Genomic DNA, 17,542 nt, shown 5'->3' on the forward strand with positions numbered 1-17,542 from the left:
TTTCCGCTATCAAAAACTTCTACCAAAATTGTTGAACTTGACATTGTAAGTGTAATTAAAATATCAAATACAATTGCACAACAGTACGTAATCAGACGGTTTCAGTGACTTAAACTCCAAAATGGGAAAAAATGTGTACCTCTCCTCTCGTCAACTTCAAGCTTGATCCTTAGACATGAGAGGAAACCAGATCTTAGCTTCTATTGGGGATGATTTTGAGGAGTTCGATATCAAAGAGGAGAGTTTTATCGATCAATCCTTGGTTCCTCAGCACAAAATCCAGTGCCCTTTGACCCTTCAATCAAGAGTTGTAAAATGAAAGCATTCAACAAGAGATGCAATGAAGCAACTGTAGTTACGAATAAAGAGTAGTACCGAGAATGTCGTTGGCCTCGGACCTTTCTTGTTGAAGTCATTATCAGGGTATCCTAGTTCAGGGGGGACAACGATCCTGTAACAATTTTCCAAATACTGTTAGATACAAGAGCAGAAAACTCAACTTAACCGCATCTTGTGTTGCTATTGTATTGATACCGACTGCTGTTACTATTGAAAGGGAATGGATTGGAGAGAGGTTCATCACCTTCGTATGCCACCTAGAGCCATGCCTGATACAGCTTCCTCAAACGCCGGGATGACCTGAAGATATATGCATAGACCGGCATAAGCATGGGGGGACACACCCACTTCTTCTTTACACAGTGAATGATACACCAGAAGACCATAAACGGGGAAACTGACAACCTTGTACTTTAGAAAAGCTACACCAACAAAAGTTTGCGTTTGATAACTAAGCTAGTGCAAGTTAATAACTATTATCTGGTCTTAACCATGCATTTGGTGCGCATGTTAGTCTTAGTGATTGATATGTGTTATTTTATGGCCACCTTGAAACCTAGGAGTATATTTTAGCCTAACTTGCCATTTTGGTGGGTTGCACTAACACCTTTGGGAGTTGGACATGAAATTACTTAGCCACCCTCCTATCTTTCTCACTCTCAATTTGTGGAGACATATTGTTGGGTATTCTAGTCCACACAAAATTTAACCTGATATACTTTCTTTCGCACAAATGTGAATTAAAGATATGGTGAATTTTTTAACCAAGCTACTAACTACATCAACTAGGTACATAACTAGCACAAACCATGATACATATCATGGTCATTATTCTACGTAGCTGAAGATAGATAGTCTACCAATTAAGCTCTAAGAGTATGGTAAGCTAATTTTTGTTTACCCTCTCAGATTGATGCATTAAATCATATATGAGCTTCACCAATCAGGGATATGGGATGGTGGAAGATGTCTCTTAGTCAGCAGTCCCGCATATTATGCTCTGTCTTATTTGGCAGCTCTATAACTTTTTGACTTAATATAAATCTACATATCAACCCGTGGATATGATTTATAATGCAGGACAGCAGTTATAGAGATATATCCTACCTCTTGTGATCCTAATCTGAACTTGTAGAATTCTTTGTCATCACCCTGCATGAGAAAACAAAGAATAAAGCACAAAGCCGAAAAGAAGGGCAAAGAAACCAAGCCATAATAGTATATGGTAGCATGAGGGAAATACAACGAACGAGCCACCCTTTGTCTTGTTGCGAGCTTCAAATATCCGGCCATAGTAACCAATGGTGAAACCATCCCAATCAACCTACATGCATCAACTGTGAGCTTCATTTCATGTTTTTTTTTTGTTCTGTTATGTACGTGAATTGAAATGCAGATATCTTATAAGAAGTTAATGGTTTTTGAAGTAAAAATCATTTAGAGAGTTTGAGTATATACTTCAACATATCAAACATTTTCCATGATAGTTCCTTAAAATAGTCACTGTCAAAACATTGAGACGATGATGGGCTTACCACGACGATTTCTCCTATCTTTGGAGTGGGGCCAGTGCCTTTTCGCAAGTCCTACAAATTATGCACGTTTGGAGTAAGAAGTAGGAAGGATAACAGATGAAGATAAACAAAATGTAAACTTGCATGATTCCAGAAAGTGACCTTATACTGGAGACCTGAGTTTGTTTCTTCGTAGTCAGGATACCTCATCTTTGTCTTGCCATAATCCTTTCCACGCAATGCTGGCACTGTATGCTCCAAACAGTGAGCCTACAATTAGTCTTCAAAGCTACTAGGCTGCAAGTAATAATAAGATAATTATTCAAATAACTGAGAAACTCATGTGCTATCCATTTTAGCACTTGAGATATGGTGATTCACTAGCTAAAGCCATCTTATCATCTACATGACTACATTAACTTTCATCAAGTCTAAAGCTATAAAAGCTCTACTCCAAAGTCCTCATGCATATGCATTCTGAAAAGAGGGTATTAAATTTCATCAAAGCTCCAATAGAAATCTTCGGATAAAGCTACAGTCACTGTACACTATGATCATTGAATAAGGTATGCAACAGAGACAATTAGTCTGTTTCTTCTTAGATATCTACATATTGAATTTATATTTGCAAATGATTATATTTATTTCACTTGCAATAGCCATTATTCCTCTGATAGAAGCTTAAACAACAGCTATACACACATCAGAAAGTCTCAAAACGGCATTTGCTGGCATCCATTTTCCCATTTCCAAACATATAAGGACTTCTAATTGATTGATTGAATGCTTGATTAATCACATTCCACCTCTTTAGATAGGAATATAGCTCATCCAACCATTCCAATGTGTATTGGTTTCTCGAAATTTCATCGCATATATTACTTCCTCGATGAATTTCATTCACAAAATCACTAAATACAAAAACAAAAAACAGATGACTGGTATTGGGGGGAAAATTAGGGCGAAAAGTAGAACTTAGTGGAATCTAAACGAAGATGAAGAAACGAATATTACTGTCAGCGAATTCAGATGCGACGGAAGCTTCATCGCTTTGAGAACCAAAAGCCGATGCTGCCAATAATCCAATCGAAGACATCATAAGCTGCCTCCGATCAATCAGATCCGAGCTTCCAATCTCGTCTTCAAGGATTTGCACACAAAAGAAAGGACAAATCGTCACGAAATGGAATAAAAAAGTGAGGATAAACTGATGCTCATATAACTCAGTATAAAATGGAGAACCGAGGAAGGAAATTAGAAGAAAAAGGAATGGTGAATGAAGTAACCGGAAGAGGTTGAGGAGTCGGAGAGACTCCGACAAACAATGCGCAGGCTCGAGAGCCGAGGAGTTGCGGCGGAATAGTTAGCCGGAAAAAGGCGAGGGAGAGCTCCGACGGCTGAAATCGAGGCCATTATTTTCAGAGAAGAGAGAAGTTTCTAGTGGAGTTGGCAATGCTTCGCGGGAAGATAACGGCCTCAGATTTTCTATTTACCGATTAATTACCAAATGCCTATTTTGCCCTTCCTTTCAAATACTTGGCTCTCATGCCCACCTATTATTCATGTCTAATATTGTCATTGATTCGCAGTATATGAAAAGCATATCTGATAACAGTATTTCGTTTTTTTTTTTTTTTTTTTTATAACAGTATTTCGTTGAGTCATTTCAATACTATAAAATTATACTCCATGTTACAACTGAAAACGTCATTCGAATACTTTTTTTTTATTCATATATCTTCACAATTCTTAAAAAATATATTCTTAGAATAAATATGTTTCATTATTTTTATTGAGCACCAATCCGTAAAACAAAACATATTATAAATATTAATTTCAGCAATACTTGTTTGTAAATTTCTAAACTTTTGTTGAACTATTGATTTTATCAACTTTAAAATCTGCAAATAAATTATTGAACTATAGATTTAATCGGATTTTGCAACTAATCAAGATTTCAGCTTGTCCACTTTATCACACAATACACCAAAATATGCTTATTGTACTCCTTACATATACTCTCACTCATCCAATGGCTCTCTCTTTATTCAAGCAATCAAACAAGCTTACATGTTGACTAGCTTCATCGAATTGGCCTTCTCTTGCATGCTGTCGAGCAAGCTATTGAAGCTCTTCTTGAACGAGTCGACTCCTTCCAGCTCCAGTTGTGACCCGACATAACCCCAGTCTATTCCCAGCTTCTCAAGAGCGTTGTAAATGCCTTCCGCTTCAGACACATTTGCGTCGATAGTCCTTGCAACAGTCCCATGATCGATGAATGCTAGGAGCGCTTGATCAGGCATGGTCGAAACCTATAGATACAAAGGGTAAAAGTCAAGGTCAGGAAGAAGATAAAGCAATTGCCCGGGACCATTAATAGAGGATAAGATGGCTTACTGTATCGGGTCCGACAAGAGGAGCCACATATAGAGTGTCTGGATAAGCTGGATTCTTCACGCTCGTTGAGGCCCATAGAAGTCTTTGCTTCTTGGCTCCTTTCTTCACCAGCGCCTCCCATCTCGGCCCTGAGAATTTCTTCTGGTACAGCTGGAAAGCCAGAGCTGCCTGAGCATTTGCTGCCTGTTGAGGAAAATAAGATTTCAATCAAGACTAATTCTAGCCTGAATTTCTCGTCTATATATCTGAACTACCTTCCCCCGGAGACCAAGTGCTTCCGGTGTCCCAATCTTCTCAAGCAACTTGTCAACAAGGGAGTCCACTCGACTAACAAAGAAAGAAGCGACACTTGTGACTCGGGAGAGGTCATTGAGCCCACTCGCTTCAAGGCCATCGAGGTAAGCATCAATAACTGCTTCATATCTAGCAAGAGAGAAAATAAGCTGCACATATCCATAAGATCATTATCAGTATCGACAGTTCAAATATGAAATTGGAAGTTTACTTCGAAAAGATTCCTGAAATATCTTGCTAGACATGGCAAGATATTCAGTAGATCGCATATATTACCAAAGACATGTCACCGTTAATAAGGGGTGTTACGTAATTAAGTGAAACAGAATACATGATGCCCAATTACGCCCAAAATATTACTAATTCAGTATCACTAGTCCCTTGAAAGTGTGTAATAATAATCAACTCACCGTAACATTAACGCTTATTCCATTTGCAATAACTTCCTTAATTGAAGGAATGCATGGAGCTGTAGCAGGAATCTTTATGTAGACATTACGACGGTTAACCTTCTTATGAAGCAGTTTTGCAGCTTGTATTGTAGTTTCAGTATCATCGGCAAGTAGGGGTGAAACTTCAACAGAGACATATCCATCTCCACCATCTGTATCATCGTAGATCGACTCAAAAAGCTTGCATGCATCTTGGATATCTTTCACAACGAGCTCCCAGTAAGCCATTTTGATGTCTACTCCAGATTGTACTAGTTCCCTGTATTTAGATTGGAATATAAACTGAAATTTCCAGGGAATCAAGATGAAACATTTAAAGGGCTAAATAACAAAGTACGAATAATTTTTTGAATGAAAATAAAAAATACGAATTAGGTGAAGGGGCCAAAAATAGCAAGGATACACCAACTGTCACAAGTAATGCTGCTACCTAAATAATCATTTAATTCACAATAAACCAACTTCACATACTGCCTTCAGCAACCTAAAATAGAATCTAAGCTTAAACTTTATCATATAAACCTCATATAAAGTCAATTTCCTCGATTAGTATCTTGGCACACTAATATCAAGTAGAGAAGAAAAAAGGTTTCGAGGATCAGCTACAACAACAGAATCAAGACATCCGAAGAAACTCTAGAACATTTAACAAGATCAATATTTGTAAATAAACTCAATCATGTCTTACTTGAACTGATCATTGTATGCACTTGATGTAGAAATTGCTTTCTGGAATATCTGCAATTTGACACACTAGAGGATTAATAGAAGCCCAAACGAAAAAGGGGTTGTTTTCTAGCATTATAAACACTTGTACACATATCAGATCATGATATAATTTTAAAAAATGAATAAGGATAGCACATTAACAAATTCATATCCCTCACCGCTGGGTTGCTGGTTACACCTCGAACTCCACTCTCGATCAACGGGATAAGATCAGTAACCGGACGGCATAGATTATCGTACCACGGGCTCTGCCCTTGCTTCTCATAAAGATCATGGAGCGTGGTTCTCTTCACACTACTCCCATTTCCATCAACTTTAGAGCATCTCACACTACCCAAAAAAAAAAAATCAACCAAAGTCATAAATTATAGATCAATCGAGTCATAGCTTCGACTCCATCATCCCTAAATTTCTATAAATGAATTAAAGAGCAATAAACGAATTAATCTCTTCAAGGCATCATGTTACATAAATCAACCAAAACAGCGCTCATATAATACGAAATCCACAAAATCAACAACGGGAAAATCAGCTTAGTTCTTTCATCTCATCAAAATAAATATCAAAAAAGGCAGATCATTACGAAGATGAATATCAAAATTCCCACTCAACACCAACACGAGAGGGGGAGGGAAAAATATGAAGATGAATAGAATGCTTACATCAATGAACCGGCGATTCTTTGGGCAGCGCGAACACTGAGCTTGGATGATGAAATGGATTTCTCGAAAATGGCGATCCTTTTACGAGGATCAGCAAAGCACATAGGCTGATTCTGCTGCTGCGGCGATGATCTGGTGAACGTAGTTGCAGAATTGGCAAAAGCTGAGGCGGAGAGCTTGGAAATGGAAGGCATGGCAGATTGGAAATGAAGGTGGAAGAGAAGAGACGTCTAATTTTGGGGATTAGGGCTTAAATTAATTAAGAGGGGTCAATTTTGTGCTGACTTGTCTTTACAAGCTATGTAAAAGCCGGTAAGTGAAGGGCAAATTTGGTAGGTCATCACGATTGTTTGGTGAGAGGGGGGTAGGTCGTTTCTAGGACTTTGCTATCTAATTCAATCGCTAAATTTGGTCTCCACATCAACTCTATCTTACTTATTTGGGATTGCGCTTTACATTTGTTTTTCATCCGTTTTTTAATTACAACAATAGTCGTTGCATCATATCTGCCTTTCAATATTATTGACAATCTTTTCATTGTATCGCCTCATACTTTTCTACATCTTTATTGTATATTCATCATTTATTTCATACTTTCTCTATTCATTATAATTGTCTCATCTGGGATTGATTCGAATTTTTAAAAATATGAGTGGAATAATTAAAATGTTTATATATTGATTTTATAAAAAATTTGAATAAAATGTGTTAGTGGATAGATTACACTATAAAGATGAAATGAGACATATAATGAAATGTCACGAACAAATGAAGTAGTGAAATAGATATTTAATGAGCAATATATAATTCAAGATAGTGTTTATTAGTAGTATTAGATATTTTTGTTTCGTCAAATATGCGTGTTTAAGACACGTTGATTGTCGAGTATGAATTAGAAAATAAGATAAAGATGAGATGATGTTGTTTGGTCTTCTGACTCTTCTTGCCGGAGAAGGAAACGAAAGATTTCGATATTTTGATGTAAAAATACTGGTCGTTATTGGTGTGTAGGGATTGAGATTGACTTCAAAGATTGTAGCAGAGCATGTGTTAGAATATTGATGAGATCATGTCGCTATCCAATATTGGCGGCTGTAGTGTAAATTCAGCAAAGAGCAATTTTTTAATAAAAAATTGAATAGATGTGATCGTGTGATGTATCAAATTGACATGGTACTTAATAGATATGAAGATTGACCAGACAATCTGGACCATGCCTAAATATACTTGATTGACTCATGAAGGAAACTTTAATGCGTGAATCGTGTTTATACACACACTGCCATATAAATTTTCCACATCATATGACAGTAGTAAACTTATTGATAATCTATAATATAATCAGATTGGAAACTGGATGTATAAATCTAGCCTCAATAATTATTCTATCTAGTAGTAGTATATAATAATTTCTCCAGGCAAAATATAGTAAACAAAGTACAGTTTTCTTTTCAATTAAAAAAATTGAGTTTACTTTTGAAATAATAAAAAGAAATATTCTCTTCATAAAAGAAAAGTCTTATTTGTTGACGGCAAGGATTTTAATTTAATGCGGAATCAATAAAGTATGAGAGAAAAAGTGAATAAATAGGTTAGAGAAAGAATAAACTATAGAAATGAGACTAATTGCCAAAATGAAAAATGTGAACATCTTTTGTGGACGGGAGATATTTATTTTTACCATAATCTTGAAACACAAGCTTCGTGTAAAGATAGTGTATGAAAAGCGGGAAAGGTGGGCTTCATTCAAGAATCTTACCATATTCTCTAAAGTGGCAATATTAGCATCGAATCACTACCATCATCCTCTTCAAGCTTTTCATACCTCAACTCATACACAAAAATTAGCAATTCCTACAGCAATCTTGCACCAGAAACGAAAAATTGGAACTTGACAGCTTCTACAATATTCAAGTTTCACCATTACTTTCTGGGCGCACAAGAAACTATAGTCGATCGCATCTTTACCAAGGCTTGAGGTCCCCAACAGGTCCTGCAGTCCAGTTCAAAACCTTCTCGCCGGGTTTCAAGTATATTCTCTTGTCATGAGGAAGCTTCCGTGCCAGCCCGTTTAAAATTTGGTGGAAAGCATCTCCTGATTGTGCTGGCTGGGGGAACAACATCGCGCGCTTCATAGAAGGATTGGCGAGTAGCCTCTGCTTCCTTAGAATCATATCAGCCGGGATGGATGTGAGGATGGTGTCCAAGTAGGGAACGTCCTTCTCTGCTACGAACACGCCTATTTCCTCCCATGGAATAGCATCTGCAAACGGCAGCACAATGTCGTCTGCTATGATCACCGGAATGCAACCAAAGATCACAGCTTCCACAAGTCTGGGGCTCCATGGAGCCCAACCCAGAGGGCATAAACAGAATATGCCACGCTGCATGTCTTCATAGTATGTGGTTGGGTGATTCGTGGAGATGTCGAACAGAGGGTTGTTCTTGAAGTTTTCCCATATTGACGCCCGGGCACCTCTGTTCATAGATCAAGAACATATGACATCAGCTTTCAATGTATTACAATGAATGTCAATGCAGATCCTGAAACAGTGTGTTGAAGATACTCAGACACTATATGTTGAAACATACCTCGCGTAGTAACCACCTTCGGGGTCATTATCTGCATCATAAAACAAACCACGGAAATAGACGAAGATGGATCTTGGTGTGTCTGGGGGAATCAAGTGAGACATAATTTTCTCTGGAGGCGCATATGGAGGTATTGTTATTGAACCGTCATTTAAGCAGACATGGTTTCTCTGTCCAAAAGTTTGAACCAAGGTAGAACGTTGAAACAACGGAAGGATCCCTCTTTTTATAGCTGTCTCTTCCTACAATTAGACAAACCATTATAATATCATCATGTAGTGCCCTCAGAAAGCAAAGATCTATTGAAGATTCAAAACTGTAATGTTGTGAAGACTTAACATGTAATGTCTACTTTTATGTGCTCACTCACTAAATAGCCTTTCCGAAAAAATGTAAAACATTTATCGGGTTGTGACAGAATAGAGCAATTGTGTAATCGAGATAAAAGAAACATAAGGAAGACACAGATTTACATGGTTCACCAACGTTGCGTTGGCTACGTCCACGGGCGGAAATGGAGAACAGATATTATTCAGAGTGTTTTCAGATTACAGAGTTATGCGTCCTACTTCTATATAAATAGGCACACAGACGACGGGCTAGGCCCAATACAAAATTAGGACCTAAAACATAAACATGTCATATCGTCGGGCCGGGGCCTCTCTGCGCACCCGGACCCCCAAGGCAAGGCCCCCGTTCGGCTAGCGGCAAACTAACGGATTCAAGGCATACTAACATATCGGATATAATCAACTAATGCAAAATGAAATTTTTAGCTGGTTCTCAGTCAAGAGTCCAATACTAGAAATGAAGAGCTTACTTGATAATGAAAGCAGGCGCCAAAATCATGGGGAACGAGAAAGAAATGGTCAGCTCCTTCCGTTCTATTCCAGTAAGGCCATCTAGCGGAGATGTACTGTATCGCGCTCCTCATCATTCTCGGAGCTTTGTAAGGCAGAGGCAATCCATTAGGCGCGAGGTCACAAGTCGCGTAAACAGGCGTGTAGTACCAATCTGCTTCATCGGGATTCAGAGTTCGAACAGCGCTGGTTAAAAGAAACTGGTGCATATATATCTCAGCAGCAAACATGTGTGCAAGACATCGCGGATCTTTCTGCAGGATCTTCTTGTTGTATTTGCTTGGAAGCTCGTATACATAAACTTTCAATTTTCCCACAGGATTATCATCAAGAACATCACCAGCACTTCCTACATATATACACACATAATGACAAGATCACCAAACATGAATTACAAGTTTAAAGATTTCCTTTGATATTTTCCAAAACTTAAACCTGATTGTATAGAGAAGTTACATTTTTTGGATCAACTCAAAACACAATCTCACAACAAACAGTAACATATCATCCACTTTTGGGAGAGAACACTTGATTATATCAATTGAATAATACTAGAAAATGAATTAAAATGATAAAATAGCATACATAGTTTTTAAAGCCTTTGATATTTCCCGAAACCCTAAATTTCCCCCCAAATCACTGATTGCATATAGAATTACATATATTTCCTTACATTTGCCAGTAGCATTTGGTGATAATTCCCAAAACCCTAATTTTTCCCCCAAATTACCTCATTGTATAGAGAAACAATACATTTCTTCCGATGAACTCACAACACAATCACACAACAAATAGTGGCATTTGGCTTTGAAAATGATCGCACATCACCAAACTTATACAAGCTCAGCATTACCTGAAATTCTCTCCGTACGAGTTCCGCGGCGGTCAATCCCCTGGACGCCGGCAGTGGCCGTGAACAGGGCGAGAAGCAGCAAAGCCGACGTGGAAAAATCCATAGCTGGATCAGCTCACATCTTCGAGTGAAAAAGAGATTGATATAGTGTTATCAAGGGAGCAGGCACTTATGCAGTTGAGAAGTCGTGCTAGAATGTAGGTGAAGAGTTACCTTTATTTGCTTTTCTTGCCATTTAAGACAGCAGCAAGGAGGAAAAAAATAATCTGAGTTGTTAATGCAAATACTGTCCATTTTTATAGATCTGATTCGGATTGTTGCTTGCTGTGCTTCAATGGCGATTGATAGCTTCATTTGGTTTAAACTTTAGCTCAGTTGAGAGAGAGAGACTGAAAGAGTATTTTGTTACATCTGAGGCCGGGCCGATCTGTGGAGAAAAATATTGGGTTACTAAAATTCATAGCCCAATCCAATATATGTATTTTGTTGTCTAAATTTTTGGTTTTTTTTTTCTTTTAATACCGTATATAGACTCTAAAATAATGGAACAAAATTGAATATTTACTCTTTAACTTTTGGTCTCAACCACTTTCGAATTATTTTTTATAATTATAATTTTCATGAACTTCTTTTATTGCACTCCCTCTCGACCATAGATCTAATTCCACCATTATTGATAATTCAATATGAGATGGTTGCGGTATTCGTGACTTGTCTCATTATAAAATATGTCAAGTAGATACTTAAATTCGATAAATACGATTGTTATACCTAATTACTTTCGTAAAATTTAACGGCCACAAAAACTATTTGTGAAAATGACGATAACATTTAAAACTGGCTTTTTTCAACTATTGTAATGAGGAAATAAACGTGAACCTATTATTGTTTATCAAATAAACATTTAATTAGGGGTTGGCACATGCTATTATTACCAAACTACTAGAAAACACTAGAACTAATGTTAGCTATCAAATGTAAAGTTATAACTTATAGCTATTTTCAACCAAACTTTAATCATATAACTAACTATTCAGCATCAACTTATAATCAAGACACAAAATGTAGTACAAAAAAACACTCGAGGTTTATCCATAAAATTAATTAAACATGAACTTGCATACAGTTAATTATAGTGCCTTTCCATTTAGTATGAGGGGATGTATATATTTTATATTTAAAAATTTAAAATTTTGAAATAGAATATAAATTTAAGGGTTTTTGGCTTTTGCCCAACAACTCATATAAAATACTGTATCAAAATACAAGAGTCTTATTTATATGAATAAAAATTTTATTTGAAATATTTAAGCTTGACTGAGGTTCAAACCTCTTGTTGTGGAATCGTGGACATGTGTGTCCGCCAATGCTTCTATTGAGCATACATGTTTGATAAGTATTTTGTCATAAATTGTGAATTAAAATTTAGAATATATAAATATTTTGTGGCCCTAGTTGTTGCCTCTATTCCAATTAGAGCAATTACTAATACTTATTACAACAATAAATTTGGCAGTCGCTATGTGAATTTAATAATATTAAGATGAGAAAGAGTGAGTCAAATTATCAAAACTCAATTAGTGACATGCATAATGTATTGTTTGTGCAATTAATTTGTATGTGTATATACATACATCGATCACCAAACCATTTGTCAAGACTCCAATTTTAGTCGAAGTTAGGGAGAGAAAATTGAAAAGGTTCGGGGATGAGTTCTTATCTAGCGGCCGGGACATCGCGGCCGTCCTCAGACGAAGAGAAGAAAGTTCGGACAATGAGGGCTCTCGTCGAATCACAAGACCTCTCCGCCAAGGTAGCGAGGTTCTGAAGTACTTATTAGGCTATAAATTTGTGCAGTTATGTTTACAATTATATGAAATGGAAATGACAGGATTTGAGCGACGAGACTATACGTCGATTTTTACGGGCGCGGAATCTAGACGTGGAGAAGGGATCGTCGATGCTCGTGAAGTATCTTCAATGGAGGAGGGAGTTTGTTCCAAATGGACATTTTAATAGGGAAGATGTTATTGGGATAGGGGGGCTTCTCAATACGTTGTATTTGCAAGGGTATGATAGGATTGGCCGCCCGATCCTGGTCGTTCTTGCCGGCAATCATAAGCCTGTATCTAATATCGACGACTTTAAACGTGAACGTCTTTCTCTTTATACTTTTCGTTATACTAATCAATGTCGAGTTCATGTGGGGTTCAGGAGTTGACCGGCCCTGCTGTTGGCCTATGAGGGTTTAAAAGTTTAATTAAAATCAATTCTTGGAGCTACAATTGATCACAGTGTGCCACAATTGCGTCTAATCTTTCGAATTGGGGTTCACTTTCATTCTTCTTTTTCCCTTAATTCCCCGCGACAATATGCCTTGTGATCCCACGACCTCCATTTTCTAGTCTAGGAGTATTATTTTAGATTGTATCAAAAATGATGACTGATCATTTTCTCTCACAGGCTATGCAGTTTATGCTGTTGACAAAGTTTGTTCAAGGTAGTTTAATTAACGGATACTAACACATAAATTATCAAGATTTAGCAAAATTTTGCTTATCTACGATAAAATAGATGTAAATTGTATATCTATAGGGGTCGTTCGGTTGTCATATTTGCTTATAAGAAGAGGTCAAATGTCGCTTGGTTGCCTTTTTATGTCAAAAGTTCGGCAAGTGAATGTATTTCAGTTTGTCTTCACAATGACAAGTCTACATTATATCTTACGTTTCTTTATTTCACTTACACTCCTTTTAAAATTTTGATTATAACTAAGTTGTATGTTAGACTTATTTCATATCATATCTCATTATTATCTAGTTAAATAAAGCGAATATCACCATAGTATATGTTGATTTTGGCACTAATATTGAATTGATACATATTATCCCTCTAATTACTTAGATTATCATGTTTCAAATTTTATGGGTGATTTATATATTTGTATATAATATGTTTGTGATGTGATAATCAGACTTCCATCTGGACAAGAGAAGTTTGTGGTGATTGTAGACATGAAGGGATATGGATATGCTAACAATGATGCTCGTGCCTTTACTGCTGGCCTATCGATACTCCAAGTAAGCATTTCTTCAACTTTTTTCATTTCAAATGTGTAATTTACCTCTAAATTTGTAAACTTTCAATTTTATGTATCTATATATATAAATAATTAGTGAAACTCTGTATTAAAATTATCCTAATATTTTCTAAATCAATCAATGATTTTAGTTAGTTTATTCTTTCAAAAAACTGTTAGAATTTTTTTTTGGTATGTCCATCAAAATTAGTCTAAATTATATTTATGATTTTTTACATATTTTTTTATCTTTTATTTTGTCCACTTTTCTTTTCTTTCTTTACCATTTTATCAATTTTACCAATTACTTATTAAAATTAACGATGTTGACAGATGATACTATTTGCTGTAGACGTATGCAAAATATTATATATTAAAAGAAATTAATATGGTTTGTGATGCAGGATTATTACCCTGAAAGGCTGGGCAAGATGTTTTTTGTGCATGTCCCTAGTGTATTCAAGGCAGCTTGGAAAATCATTTCTCCTTTTGTTGACAAAAACACTAAGAATAAAGTGATTATCTTTCATTCTCTTTCTCTTATTCTGTATTTATTGGATGAATGTATATTTTTATGCATGCATATTGCAGATTGCATTTTTGGAGAGCAAAAAAATGAAAGCAGTGATGGGCCAAGATATTGATGAGAGCCAACTGCCAGAGCTCTATGGTGGAAAACTAAAGCTAGTTTCCATTGTAAACAGTTGATCATTTCAGACACTGCACTTCCAACTTCATTGATTACACTTTAAAATTTATGTCATCTACAGTGAAACTAATATTTGCATAATTTTATTTCTACAATCAAGGATAGAGTTATACCAAATCGAATTTATGGAAGCAATGATCAAATAATATAATACCAAAAAATCAAAATATGATTTTCTAATATCCTAACTCAAAGCAAAGTTGGAATCAGCATAATAAAAACTCCCAATATCAAATATGAATCTCAATACAAAATCTTTTAAAGGAGAATAGGAAGATAAGTAGGCAGCATTATTCAAAACAGCAGTGCACTTTCAGGACTGCATATGCCTATCAAAATCAAGTCAAATGAATATTTAAACAATCCTTGAAATACCAAAACTAACTAATACAAATCAGTATAAAATTATTCGTCACCATAATGGATTTACCATATCAAGTTCAAGAGCAACTTCTCTCTCACCCAACCATCAACTTGTTCTCATCTAAAAAGGTGTAAGTGGGGACCTCAAGGTTGAACGGCGCAGGCCCTTTGCGAATCCGACCAGAGATGTCGTAATGGGATCCGTGGCATGGGCAAAACCAACCCCCGTAATCACCAGCATTCGGCAAGGGGATGCACCCCAGATGGGTGCAAACCCCGATAACCACAAGCCATTCCGGATTCTTGACCCTCACAGCATCCTCCTGTGGGTCACGGAGGGAGGCAACGTCGACACTGTTTGCCAGCTTGATGTCTTCTTCAGTTCGGCGCCTGATGAAGACGGGCTTCCCGCGCCACTTCACTGTGACGGTGGTCCCAGGTTCAATGCTAGACAGATCCACCTCGAGGGAAGCGAGAGCAAGGACATCTTTACTGGCAGACATGCTCAGAACGAATTTGAGCACAAGGAGACGAGCTAGTGATGCGTATACAAACCTGCCTCCAGTCAAAACAAAGTATGCGAACGCACGTTTGCTAGGATCACCTGGCGGGTATCGCTCGTGGTTGTGCTCATCGTAGACAATCTTTGAGCTGGGATTCTTGATGGCCGCCACGGTAGCTGGGACTTCTGGAACCAGGCCTGAGTCTTGCCCAGCTGCAAGGGCACCAGCAGAGAACCCTACGAGACGCACAGAGGTTAGGAAACATTATTTCAATTTCCGTGGCTATCTAATTTATACATGTGGCACAGCTGAAAGCAACTGTCACAGGAACAAGAGTGGGGGGCTGGCAGCAGCACATCTCTTGGAAATTTTGCAAGATTAATGATGTATAAATAAATTAGAGATTTGGAAATTTGGAGAGGTTTGATCTCAGAAAATAGTATAAACACTAAGTGTAGATAATAGATAAACACCTAAGGTCCTAAACCAAAGCATGGAATGTTAAATGGTTTACGATAAGGGGATGAAGAAAATGAGATAGCAAGATAAACCAACTGCAATGCAAGATTTAATCATAGATAGAGAGAAAAAGGTAGAGTCAAGAGGAAACAACAGAAAACATTTCACTTAAAAAAATCCAAGTGTGCAAAGAGAAATTCTAGTAAGAAGCAAATGCGATGACAAAAGTTTCAGCATACCATGAGATCATTAATAAACAACAAGCCAATAACACAGTTGTATACATATAATCACAAGGAATCTGATTGGTTAGAGCCTTTACAACATACCTAGTGTTCTAATAAAAAAAACTGACATGTGGAAACAACCAAACTATTGAACACCTGAACACATGATCACAAAGAATCTATTTGGTAAGTTGCTCCCTCAGAGAACCTTTACGACACATCTAGTGTTTTGACAAAACAACCACCAAAGTCAGTGCACCGACTAAGAGCAACAGAGCACAATTACACATGATACTCAGAATAAACTGAATTAAAAAAAGGCTACTTTAGGTCAAAGAAGAGCACATATATCCTGAACCAAAACAACAGTATCATAATTATTACTTGAAGAATCTCAATACTGCATAACTAATCACGGTTGGTAGGTTTCTCTACATAAGGTATACAAACGAAGCAAATAAACCATAGCTAAAGTATGTTTATACTAGATTCAAGACAAGCAAGCTGTTAGTTTGCATGTTGGATAACATTTCAAAGCTTCAAAAACATTGGTCTGTGAGCAAAAAAACTTGTACAAGCAAATGCAGGCATTAAATTTGCTACTAATGAGAATTATGATCAGAAATTTATTGATTGGATCTAATTATCTATCATCAGTAATGAACGCACCTTAATTCCATAACCAACTCATATACTAAGCTAACAAAATGATAAAATACAGCGCCAAATAAACCATTAATCTACAAAACATCAGGGGATACTAATCCAACAGCTCCATGAAGCGCTCCTTTCGAACTTATCATCTCAATGGAAACATAATACACTATTTTTTGGATGAACGGTTCAATCACAAAACAATCCATAACAAACAGGAATCAATTAAGTCAATAGCGACAACTCAAGCACAAACTCGCAAATATCACACTCCACATTTTCTTGACGGACCGGATCTTCGCAGCAATAAGACTAATAAATAAAATAATCGACTCAAAAAAAGCAAGGAACCTCTGATCTGATCGAAAACAGAAATTGATCGAACGGGTGAAGAAGTGCGTTCATCAGACGATGAATCGCCGCCGACGAACGGGTTTCTAGAGGTGAATGCGGCGGAAGGAGCCTGAGCCGACCGCCATGAGAGAGAAGAAAGCCTCCGCCCCGCTACCCTCAGCATCTTCGATGAATGGAGATTTTTCACCTATCGATTGGATTGTCACGACGGATTCTCGAGCCCTAGCGCAGGATCTATCTCTCTCTCTCTCTCAAGAAAGGAAAATGGAAAAGGCAAATTGAAAAGGAAAATTACAGATTTGATTTGGCGAACGGAACGACACCGTTCCGCAAGCTTTGACTATTTCTGGTCCACATAGTCATGGGCTCGGCCCAGCAATAACGGGCTTTGAAATTTTCCTTTTTTGAAACGGAGGATTTAATGGGCTTTGAATTTCACTATATTTGAATTTTATTAGAATGATTTTATTTAAGGGTTGCACTTTGTCCATATGTCTCTTTT

The 17,542-nt window shown here is 37.0% G+C and overlaps 5 protein-coding genes and 1 long non-coding RNA gene across 9 annotated transcripts; 2 read left to right on the forward strand and 4 right to left on the reverse strand.

Moving 5' to 3' along the window:
- Window positions 1–17: 17 nt before the first annotated feature.
- On the reverse strand, window positions 18–3,311 carry LOC125212597 (FKBP-like peptidyl-prolyl cis-trans isomerase family protein). The gene is made up of 9 exons (XM_048112808.2): window positions 3,140–3,311; window positions 2,868–2,993; window positions 2,016–2,101; window positions 1,875–1,925; window positions 1,583–1,663; window positions 1,447–1,491; window positions 584–639; window positions 376–451; window positions 18–295 (listed from the first exon to the last, which is right to left on the reverse strand). The coding sequence occupies exons 1-9, from the start codon at window positions 3,264–3,266 to the stop codon at window positions 194–196; spliced, it is 750 nt and encodes a 249-aa protein (XP_047968765.1). The 5' UTR covers window positions 3,267–3,311; the 3' UTR covers window positions 18–193.
- LOC125212595 (uncharacterized) lies at window positions 2,022–6,581 on the reverse strand. 3 transcript variants are annotated; one of them, XM_089069132.1, is made up of 8 exons: window positions 6,388–6,581; window positions 5,884–6,055; window positions 5,685–5,734; window positions 4,955–5,255; window positions 4,505–4,693; window positions 4,251–4,433; window positions 3,924–4,165; window positions 2,022–2,150 (listed from the first exon to the last, which is right to left on the reverse strand). In XM_089069132.1, the coding sequence occupies exons 1-8, from the start codon at window positions 6,579–6,581 to the stop codon at window positions 2,060–2,062; spliced, it is 1,422 nt and encodes a 473-aa protein (XP_088925258.1). In that variant the 3' UTR covers window positions 2,022–2,059. The 3 variants fall into 3 exon arrangements, with proteins under 3 accessions (XP_088925258.1, XP_088925260.1, XP_047968762.2); XM_089069134.1 differs by lacking the exon at window positions 2,022–2,150 and adding an exon at window positions 3,382–3,406; XM_048112805.2 differs by lacking the exon at window positions 2,022–2,150 and having other exon boundaries at window positions 3,766–4,165.
- On the forward strand, window positions 4,511–6,890 carry LOC125212601 (uncharacterized). The gene is made up of 2 exons (XR_007174758.2): window positions 4,511–4,648; window positions 5,077–6,890. It is a non-coding gene; the product is annotated as an uncharacterized LOC125212601 (long non-coding RNA).
- Window positions 6,891–8,088: 1,198 nt separating this feature from the next.
- Window positions 8,089–11,115, reverse strand: LOC125212596 (putative beta-1,4-xylosyltransferase IRX10). Its single transcript, XM_048112806.2, has 5 exons — window positions 10,906–11,115; window positions 10,693–10,813; window positions 9,800–10,188; window positions 8,980–9,221; window positions 8,089–8,865 (listed from the first exon to the last, which is right to left on the reverse strand). Exons 2-5 carry the CDS (start codon window positions 10,793–10,795, stop codon window positions 8,352–8,354), a joined length of 1,248 nt encoding a protein of 415 aa, XP_047968763.2. The 5' UTR covers window positions 10,796–10,813; window positions 10,906–11,115; the 3' UTR covers window positions 8,089–8,351.
- Window positions 11,116–12,296: 1,181 nt separating this feature from the next.
- Window positions 12,297–14,581, forward strand: LOC125212598 (uncharacterized). Of its 2 annotated transcripts, none has more exons than XM_048112810.2 (6): window positions 12,297–12,505; window positions 12,584–12,842; window positions 13,165–13,192; window positions 13,667–13,772; window positions 14,176–14,286; window positions 14,363–14,581. In XM_048112810.2, the coding sequence occupies exons 1-6, from the start codon at window positions 12,401–12,403 to the stop codon at window positions 14,477–14,479; spliced, it is 726 nt and encodes a 241-aa protein (XP_047968767.2). In that variant the 5' UTR covers window positions 12,297–12,400; the 3' UTR covers window positions 14,480–14,581. The 2 variants fall into 2 exon arrangements, with proteins under 2 accessions (XP_047968767.2, XP_047968766.2); XM_048112809.2 differs by having other exon boundaries at window positions 13,156–13,192; window positions 14,363–14,577.
- A 99-nt stretch (window positions 14,582–14,680) lies between these two features.
- On the reverse strand, window positions 14,681–17,321 carry LOC125214730 (cytochrome b-c1 complex subunit Rieske-4, mitochondrial-like). The gene is made up of 2 exons (XM_048115864.2): window positions 17,038–17,321; window positions 14,681–15,582 (listed from the first exon to the last, which is right to left on the reverse strand). Exons 1-2 carry the CDS (start codon window positions 17,201–17,203, stop codon window positions 14,939–14,941), a joined length of 810 nt encoding a protein of 269 aa, XP_047971821.1. The 5' UTR covers window positions 17,204–17,321; the 3' UTR covers window positions 14,681–14,938.
- Window positions 17,322–17,542: the final 221 nt, after the last annotated feature.

This window comes from Salvia hispanica, chromosome 3, assembly GCF_029641045.1.
Source record: "Salvia hispanica isolate PSC_SH4W2 chromosome 3, Shi_PSC_v1, whole genome shotgun sequence".
NCBI classification, from domain to species: Eukaryota; Viridiplantae; Streptophyta; class Magnoliopsida; order Lamiales; family Lamiaceae; genus Salvia; species Salvia hispanica.